Source organism: Watersipora subatra, chromosome 2 (assembly GCF_963576615.1).
Source record: "Watersipora subatra chromosome 2, tzWatSuba1.1, whole genome shotgun sequence".
NCBI lineage: Eukaryota > Metazoa > Bryozoa > Gymnolaemata > Cheilostomatida > Watersiporidae > Watersipora > Watersipora subatra.
Window position 1 is genome coordinate 8,466,943 of NC_088709.1, and position 10,646 is coordinate 8,477,588.

Sequence of the window (10,646 nt, forward strand, 5' to 3'; positions counted from 1 at the left end):
ATAACTAAATAATTAAAGTTTGATGTAAGCACTAAAAAGCACAGCATAAATGTGAACACTCACTTGGTATAAAAACAATGCAACCTTCTGCTGACTCTTCACTTTGCTTTCCATACAACCAATATTGCCTCATATCAGCCTCAGTCCTGTTGGGAGGATTTTGGCCAATGACGTATCAGCAGACTAACAATTTGTGGCCGTGGCGTAAGGCGGGTAAATTACCATAACCAGGAGATGGTAAAACATCTTATTCCAAATTGTAACCTTAAAAACTGTGTCCTATGGCCACTTTACCTCTTAGTTCTACTGTACATATACTAGGCTTCAATGCTGATTAAGTTTTTTCGCAACTTAAATAAAAAGTTTGACATCGCCATATTTTAAGTAATTCCACCTGCAATTGTGAGTCATGATATGTTGGTCATAAAGATACATTAGGTTTTGAACTCGATCCATAGTATAATTAAAAGGCCCACTACTTTCAGGTGATGGAAGCCCAATACACACTCCCCGACTCATTGACTAACAACGAAATCCTTAGATATGGCAGACAACTAATCCTTCCTGAGTTTGGAGTCACTAGGCAACAGCTGTTGAAGTCTAAAAGTGCGTTGGTAGTTGGTTGTGGAGGTCTTGGCTGTCCTGCAGCAATTTTTCTGTCAGCCGCTGGAATTGGAAAACTTGGTATGCATTTTTAAGTTTTGTCGGTGCATGTAACACGTTCTCTTTTGTGTGCTTTTAAATTGAACCTACTCTTTTAAGAGAAGATTGGTTTATTGCTGTGAGTGATAAAGCAAATATTGATTGACAGTGATATGTAGAGACAATATCTGCGTGTTAAATGAAAGTTAACACTTTCACCCAACACCTGTTAACACAGTTTAGCACTAAAAATCATCTTGGATATTTATGTTGGTGAGAATTTTGAGCAAAATTGAAAAAGTCACCCATGAAGACAGTTCTGGTAACAAACGAAATTGAAATTATGTATATAATTCTGCTTTGATTCTAACTGGTACAATATGTAGTAAAAGACACAATACAGCTAGAGTTATCAGGCATGAGGCTCAATGTGTAAAGGTAAAACATACGAGGCACTTACTGTGTCATAGAGATAATGAACATGAGGCTCGATGTGTAAAAGTAAAAGATAAAGGCACTTACTGTGTCATAGTGACATTGAACATGAGGCTCGATGTGTAAAAGTAAAAGATAAAGGCACTTACTGTGTCATAGAGATATTGAACATGAGGCTCAATGTGTAAAAGTAAGAGATACGAGGCACTTACTGTGTCATAGAGATATTGAACATGAGGCTCAGTGTGTAAAAGTAAGAGATACAAGGCACTTACTGTGTCATAGAGATATTGAACATGAGGCTCAGTGTGTAAAAGTAAAAGATAAAGGCACTTACTGTGTCATAGAGATATTGAACATGAGGCTCAGTGTGTAAAAGTAAAACATACGAGGCACTTACTGTGTCATAGAGATAATGAACATGAGGCTCGATGTGTAAAAGTAAAAGATAAAGGCACTTACTGTGTCATAGTGACATTGAACATGAGGCTCGATGTGTAAAAGTAAAAGATATTGGCACTTACTGTGTCATAGAGATATTGAACATGAGGCTCAATGTGTAAAAGTAAGAGATACGAGGCACTTACTGTGTCATAGAGATATTGAACATGAGGCTCAGTGTGTAAAAGTAAGAGATACAAGGCACTTACTGTGTCATAGAGATATTGAACATGAGGCTCAGTGTGTAAAAGTAAAAGATAAAGGCACTTACTGTGTCATAGAGATATTGAACATGAGGCTCAGTGTGTAAAAGTAAGAGATACGAGGCACTTACTGTGTCATAGAGATATTTAACATGAGGCTCAGTGTGTAAAAGTAAGATATACGAGGCACTTACCGTGTCATAGAGATATTTAACATGAGGCTCAGTGTGTAAAAGTAAGAGATACGAGGCACTTACTGTGTCATAAAGATATTGAACAATAAGCTTTTCAGCAGTTTTTCCGTGGATGGGTAAATCTCTCCTGTTTTAGGTTTTCATGCCATAATGTAAGCTACTTTTGATTGATAGGTTTAGTTGACTATGATGAGGTAGAGATGAGTAACCTTCATAGGCAGATACTGCACAAGGAAAAGGCTGTTGGCTCATTGAAGACTGAGTCAGTTATGCGAGGCTGTGAGGAGCTCAATTCGCGGCCCGAATATCGTCTGCATCAGCTGGCTCTAAGCAGCTCCAATGCTTTCCAGCTCATCAGTGAATACGATGTGGTGCTAGACTGCACTGATAACATGTCAACAAGATATCTTCTAAATGATGCCTGTGTTTTGGCAAAGAAGGTCAGTACTAGTCTATTTGTGATGTGCGATGCTGTGAATGGCAGGATCGATGGTAATGATCGCGCTATGTTGGCGCACACATTAAGCTGTGGCGGCTTGCGCTGTGGGATTCTTTATTTATATGTTTACTTTTTTTAATTGGGTGAAATTAGAATTGCAAAAACATGTTCGATGTAAGATTTTAATACTATAACACATGTATAAGATATTGCTACATTTACCAATGCTTACCTTGCCCTTGCAATTTTACATTAGTAGTGTAAGGGAGGTTACTTTTTTACACTCACCTCTCTTACTCCTTTACCTTTACACCTACCTCTCTTACTCCTTTACATTTACCTCTCTTTCTACTACCTTTACACTTACCTCTCTTACTCCTTTACCATTACACTTACCTCTCTTACTCTACTACTTTTACACTTACCTCTCTTACTCTACTACTTTTACACTTACCTCTCTTACTCTACTACCTTTACACTTACCTCTCTTACTCTACTACTTTTACACTTACCTCTCTTACTCTACTACTTTTACACTTACCTCTCTTACTCTACTACTTTTACACTTACATCTCTTACTCTACTACCTTTACACTTACCTCTCTTACTCTACTACTTTTACACTTACCTCTTCTACTCTACTACTTTTACACTTACCTCTCGTACTTTACTACTTTTACACTTACCTCTGGTACTTTACTACTTTTACACTTACCTCTCGTACTTTACTACTTTTACACTTACCTCTCTTACTCTACTACTTTTACACTTACCTCTCTTACTCTACTACCTTTACATTTACCTCTCTTACTTTACTACTTTTACACTTACCTCTCTTACTCTACTACTTTTACACTTACCTCTCTTACTCTACTACTTTTACACTTACCTCTCTTACTCTACTACCTTTACATTTACCTCTCTTACTTTACTACTTTTACACTTACCTCTCTTACTCTACTACTTTTACACTTACCTCTCTTACTCTACTACTTTTACACTTACCTCTCTTACTCTACTACTTTTACACTTACCTCTCTTACTCTACTACTTTTACACTTACCTCTCTTACTCTACTACTTTTACACTTACATCTCTTACTCTACTACCTTTACACTTACCTCTCGTACTTTACTACTTTTACACTTACCTCTGGTACTTTACTACTTTTAAACTTACCTCTCATACTCTACTACTTTTACACTTACCTCTCGCACTCTACTACATTTACACTTGCTGTACATAATTGTAGTCCACCTAGGCATGTAAAGTGAGAAATTTGTTTGTTTTCATATTTCTAGCACTGTTATAGAAAAAGTTCTGTTTGATGTTAAGGCTTTTTTAATAAAAATGCAAACAAAGTTGTTTCAAGTGTGACTGGTACTTTAGAAGTTGCTGTAGCAGTTGAATAGGGTCCGTCTTCATACACACGCACGCACGCACACACACACACACACACACGCGCACAATCGATTAAACTTACATCGCTATTGTTTATTTTACCAACATTCCCATTGTTAGCGTTTCATCGTTACCTACTCAATTGTACAGTACTGTTATTTTGTAGCCTTTGGTGTCAGGGTCCGCACTCAAGTTTGAAGGTCAGCTAACCGTATACAACTACAAAGATGGACCTTGTTATCGCTGCCTTTACCCTGTGCCTCCTCCAGCTCATGCTGTTACATCTTGTTCGGAAGGTGGAGTTATGGGTGTCATTCCTGGGATAATTGGTACAATGCAAGCTCAGGAAGCTATCAAAGTGCTCACATCGTTGGAAGGTAAGCAGTTTTCCTGTTGAACTTTAGTATTTAACTAGAAAATGATTGAAATTTTATTGCCCGGGTAATAAAAGTTTGCGCAAAAGTTGTATTTTTATTTAACATATAACATCAGCTACCATTTTAACTTTTAAACTTCATATCATGGAGGAAAAGGTTTTGTGCAGTTTAAATAAATTATAAAATATATAAAACCACTATAAAAGCGTTTAAATGTGAATGTGAAATAATTAGCAAGCAATAGATAAATTAAGTCTGTTTTATTATACTAAGCATATATTATTTATCTATAGGTGGTATTTAATAGTTATTATATCAAGTAGCACCTACGATTACGATAAAATATGATTTTGTAATGATACAGTTAATACAAATGGAGAAAACGTAATAAAAATCCTGACTATGTTGAATTAATAATAACAATTTTTGCAAAGAAGTGTGTGGGTAAAAAAAAGGTTACTGTTCCACCAGAAGCTATCTATCACAACTTTGAATACAACAATATTGGTACCTCTCGGCAATTGTGAAAATGAGATCTGTACTGTATTTGTCTAACCGAACGGAAGGAGAATGTCTAGGCATTTTCTACGCAGATAATACAATTGTCCGCGGGAAAAAAATTAGCCTTGGCCGCAATTTTTAGCAATTGGACCTTATGAAAAAGTGAAAACCTTTAATTAAACGTCAATATAGTGGTAGAGTGGAAAATTGAGTGCCATGGCATTGAAATCGAGGTTTTACAGTATTCATTAACTATCTGAGTTACAAATTTACTAACCTGATGTCCACCCTATTCAGCGAATTCAGTCCCTCTCACGCATTGACTGGATATCACCATGGAAACAATTAGGCACAAACAGGGAAGACCATAAGCTTGAAAAGTGTAGATGATGCGCAAACAAAAAGGGAGTTTCAGTTTTATGTTATTTTTTACATGCATATTTAAACTTTTTATATTATTTAGTTTTGAGTTAATTTGTCTTTTCCATTTTCACCATGAAGCATTTGAGATGGATTTACTCATTGCATCGTATTCCTTCGAGTATACATGTGGAATGTATACGACGCATGTTATGACATTGTCTACTTACAACCAGTTGGTCGGAGCCGATCTAGGTCCTAACTCGGATAGCGAGTATACATACAATGAATGGTGTATATATACTTTTTTCACCTTAGAATTATTGGTTCAAACAAGCATTTCGTTTAGTTAAATTAACAGCCAAGCAATATGACTGCAATGCTAAAAGAAGTCTGCTCAACTGCGTCCTTTGACGTTGCCTGAAATAAAAAGGGGGCACAATTTATAATTTTGTTGGTTGTGATGGATTATTGTTTGCGGGTATTACCAACCCTTCACTAAACGATGATCTTTTTAATTCGCAAATTACTAACCAAGTCATAAATTCCTCAATTAAATACCATTTGACCACTCATTCTAATTAGCACTGGTCTCCAATCTTGTTGAAGTCATCGAATAGATCTGTTAGTTATGTCCTAGGTTATTAGATCAGATAGTCATGTCCTAGAAGTGATTAGATCAGATAATTATATCCCTGAAAAGTTTACATCAGATAGTTATATCCTAGAAGTTATTAGATCAAATAGTTATATCCTAGAAGTGATCAAATGCCGTTGAAGGGATTAGATCAGATAGTTATGTGCTAGCAGTGATTATGTCAGATATTTATGCGCTAGCAGTGATTATGTCAGATAGTTATGCGCTAGCAGTGATTATGTCAGATAGTTATGTGCTAGCAGTGATTATGTCACATAGTTATGTGCTAGCAGCGATTATGTCAGATAGTCATGTGCTAGCAGTGATTATGTCAGATAGTTATGCGCTTGCAGCGATTATGTCAGATAGTTATGCGCTTGCAGCGATTATGTCAGATAGTTATGTGCTAGCAGTGATTATGTCTTTTTCCATATGATACTTCAACATATACACCTAAAGGTTCAGACAGTTATGTCCTAGAAGTAGCTGTAATTCCAGGTTTAGCGTTTGTTTGAGTTCATTGTTCGCGGTTTCGGGAGGATAGATACAGTTGTTTGTTTTCATTGGTTGCTTTTACTGCGAAACTCTCAAGTATTGTTAGAATAACCTGTTCTACACTGATGGGTCATTTGTTTGTAGATGACTTTTTGTTGCAGATATAAGCTCTGTACTAATTGTAAAATTCATTCATTTTAGTGAGCCGTGTTGAGCAGTGTTGATAGTAGTTTTGCACTGGCAATTATTCTGATAGATCCGGTGTATTCATGCCCACTTCAAAATGAGTTATTCTTGTTTTGTGTGAATGCCAGGTAATAGCACCCGTTTTGACTCAGGTGCATTGACTGTATACCAAATGGAATACGTACTTGTCTCATCAAGTACGTATACACATAGACATATACATAACTCCAGCTATTTATTAATATATTTATTGTACGGTAGAAGAAAACTGCTAACTTTTTCCTACTGCTTGCCTCAGGAACCTTATCTGGCAGATTGTTTCTCTACGATGGCCTAAGATTTAGCACTCACGTAGTAAAACTTCGGCCACAACAGTCAACATGTGCCATATGTGGAGACAAGCCGACTATCACTCAACTCATTGACTATGTGGAGTTCTGTGCTGCACTGCCTACTGATAACCCTCCTGCGGTGAGACAAGTAAGTATTCCCTAGTTGTAGATAATCCATCTGTGATAAGATAAGCGCATAAAGTCTCACCTAAAGATAATCCTTCTGTGATAAGACACGCACATAGAGTCTCACCTAAAGATAATCCTTCTGTGATAAGACAAGCACATGAAGTCTCACCTAAAGATAATCCTTCTGTGATAAGACAAGCACATAAAGTCTCACCTAAAGATAATCCTTCTGTGATAAGACAAGCACATAAAGTCTCACATAAAGATAATCCTTCTGAGATAAGACAAGTACATGAAGTCCCACCTAAAGATAGTCCTTCTGTGATAAAGCAAATGCATAAAGTACCACCTAAAAAGAATTCTTTTGTGGTGAGGCCTGTAAATGTGTGTGCAGATAAATTGTGTCAAAGTATATTGAACATGCCAATAGATTTATTCAACTACTACATTATATTTGTTGCTGCAAATTTGGGCACATTTAAGCCAAATCGAAGTCTCAATGTATTCAGTTTATAGTAACTAGCGTACCCAGTGAGACCATGCGGCCTTGAACGATTTGACAAAAGACTCACCGTGGTTCCAGTTACCCAAGGCTCAATTATGCAAATGAGTCTAGGATTTTAAACGGTAACTTTTTAAATTTATACTTAAAAATATCAGAGAATAATAGATGATCAGCATACATGTATATGTGAACCTAGGTGATATTGCGGCTCCCTTAAATGCATTAGTCTTGCTTTAAACAGGTGGCAGACCAAAAAAATTGTTTTTTTCTATTACTTAGTTTTTGTGAATATTCGATAAAATTGGTGTCTCATGTCTATACACACTTCAATGACTGACATTCTTTAAAACTTGTAAAAACAGAACATTAACATGGTGACAAGGTTTTAATGTTTTCTTTTTTTGAGCCAAAATGCTGAGATTATATACACGTATGTACAAATGTATGTATACGTATGTACCAAATACATGTATTTGGTCGGATGAGTTTCAAACCAGTTGGTTTTTGTGCAGGATAAAAAGTTGGCAAATCATTATTCTAATGGTCTATTCATAAGGGCCATTCATAAAGCACTTTTTTCAGATAAACTAACTAGGAGGGTAGGATAGTGTGATTGCTCGTCGGGTGCTGCATTTTTTAAAATATATTTTGTCAACATGTTTTAATGAAGCGAAAATAGAGTCTGTACAATTTACGCACTATTGTTGCAGTCCCAGGATGAAAGGATATCTGTTGAGGATTACAAGGATAAGTACTTAGGACGAAACAATCACATCCTTGTAGATGTCAGACCTGTGCATGAAATAGACATCTGCAGGTTCTCCTACTCCACAAGTATCCTCAAACTTCGTACCCTTCATTTTTATCATTATACATACCCGGTGTTTTGCTTTCTAGGCTAGTGATTGTCACATTGTTTTTGTGTACATGTTAATTGTCATCCCATGCCAGTGGGATGACCAGTGAAATTGCCAATGGTTTAGTCAAAATCCATTTTAACCATAACTGCTTATCCCACAGATATACCTCTCAACCAGCTACTCAATCTTTCAAGATCTGATCTCAGTCAAGCTCTTCAGTTGCCTGCAGAAACAGCCGGCGCTGAGATGACAAGTGTTGTAATTTGTTTATGTCACCACGGCAATGATTCTCAGGTGGCAGCAAAATACATCAAGAACATGCTTGCGGATTTGACACCATTATATAGGGTAGTCGATATTACTGGTGGCTTAGATAGCTGGGCCAAACTGGTCGATGACAACTTTCCACGATATTGACGACCATGATCTATGTCAGTAGCGCATTATACAGCATTATACAATATATACAGTATACAATATATACAGTATACAATATATACAGTATAAAATATACACAGTATACAATATATACAGTATACGATATGTGCAGTACACCATATATACAGTACACCATATATACAGTATACAATATGTACAGTATACAATATATACAGTATACAATATATACAGTATACAATATGTACAGTATACAATATACAATATATACAATATACAATATATACAGTATACAATATATACAGTATACAATATATACAGTATACAATATATACAGTATACAATATATACAGTATACAATATATACAGTATACAATATATACAGTATACAATATATACAGTATACAATATATACAGTATACAATATACACAGTATACAATATACACAGTATACAATATGTACAGTACACCATATATACAGTATACAATATATACAGTATACAATATGTACAGTATACAATATGTACAGTATACAATATATACAGTATACAATATATACAGTATACAATATATACAGTATACAATATATACAGTATACAATATATACAGTATACAATATACACAGTATACAATATATACAGTATACAATATATACAGTATACAATATATACAGTATATAATATGTACAGTACACGCAATAAATCATGTATTATAAATGTTTAGTTGATGGTGACACCAGATATTTTATGTTGACTCATATTCAGGACAATTTGATGAATCACCTGTGATGCTCAATTTATGTGGATGATCCTTTTCACGAGTTGTCTCATCATGCGAATGTTTTGGTTGAATTTTTTTCAGTCACCAATTGGTGAAAGAGCTGATCGCTTGATAAAACTGAATGAAAGAAAATTAATGGTCAAATGTCATGTAATTAGCTATACCTGAAATGGTTGTCCATTGCAATTATTAGATTGACCCACTCCATTAAAATACTGTATTGCATTTAAGCTAAGTGGCAACCTATTTTAACCTGAAACCCCGCGTTTGGAGCGCACTTGTGTTGCTCAGCGCGTGTGCATCGCAAGGAGTGAAGCATGAAAACAATTCCAGTTCCTGTGTAGTTACTATATAGTTACTATGCGCAGATGAGAGCACAAACTATTTGGAAAAATGGAATTTTTTTTAAACAACTTTGAATGTTAGTTTTGCTAAATTATTAAATCATCAAAATAGAGAGCAGCCATAACAAGACCTGTGAGTAGCAGCCATAACAAGACCTGTGAGTAGCAGCCATAACATGACCTGTGAGTAGCGGCCATAACAAGACCTGTGAGTAGCGGCCATAACAAGACATGTGAGTAGCGGCCATAACAAGACCTGTGATTAGCGGCCATAACAAGACCTGTGAGTAGCGGCCATAACAAGACATGTGAGTAGCGGCCATAACAAGACCTGTGAGTAGCGGCCATAACAAGACCTGTGAGTAGCGGCCATAACAAGACCTGTGAGTAGCAGCCATAACAAGACCTGTGAGTAGCGGCCATATCAAGACCTGTGAGTAGGGGCCATAACAAGACCTGTGAGTAGAGGCCATGACAAGACCTGTGAGTAGCGGCCATATCAAGACCTGTGAGTAGCGGCCATAACAAGACCTGTGATTAGCGGCCATAACAAGACCTGTGAGTAGCGGCCATAACAAGACCTGTGAGTAGCAGCCATAACAAGACATGTGAGTAGCGGCCATAACAAGACCTGTGAGTAGCGGCCATAACAAGACCTGTGAGTAGCGGCCATAACAAGACCTGTGAGTAGCGGCCATAACAAGACCTGTGAGTAGCGGCCACATCAAGACCTGTGAGTAGGGGCCATAACAAGGCCTGTGAGTAGCAGCCATAACAAGACCTGTGAGTAGCGGCCATAACAAGACCTGTGAGTAGCGGCCATAACAAGACATGTGAGTAGCGGCCATAACAAGACATGTGAGTAGCGGCCATAACAAGACATGCGAGTAGCGGCCATAACAAGACATGCGAGTAGCGGCCATAACAAGACATGCGAGTAGCGGCCATAGCAAGACATGCGAGTAGCGGCCATAACAAGACCTGCGAGT

The 10,646-nt window shown here is 36.8% G+C and overlaps 1 protein-coding gene across 1 annotated transcript; it reads left to right on the forward strand.

Moving 5' to 3' along the window:
* The first annotated feature begins 488 nt into the window (after positions 1 to 488).
* LOC137386796 (adenylyltransferase and sulfurtransferase MOCS3-like) lies at positions 489 to 8,830 on the forward strand. The gene is made up of 6 exons (XM_068072944.1): positions 489 to 684; positions 2,090 to 2,355; positions 3,922 to 4,132; positions 6,610 to 6,791; positions 7,988 to 8,111; positions 8,298 to 8,830. The coding sequence occupies exons 1-6, from the start codon at positions 489 to 491 to the stop codon at positions 8,552 to 8,554; spliced, it is 1,236 nt and encodes a 411-aa protein (XP_067929045.1). The 3' UTR covers positions 8,555 to 8,830.
* The last annotated feature ends 1,816 nt before the right edge of the window (positions 8,831 to 10,646 follow it).

Bases quoted from the DNA above. Each gene is read 5' to 3' on its own strand.
- LOC137386796 (XM_068072944.1), top strand. From the start codon at position 489: ATGGAAGCCCAATACACACTCCCCGACTCATTGACTAACAACGAAATC. The intron at 685-2,089 runs GTATGCATTTTT...TTTGATTGATAG, and splicing joins CGCTGGAATTGGAAAACTTG to GTTTAGTTGACTATGATGAG. The intron at 6,792-7,987 runs GTAAGTATTCCC...CTATTGTTGCAG, and splicing joins ACCCTCCTGCGGTGAGACAA to TCCCAGGATGAAAGGATATC.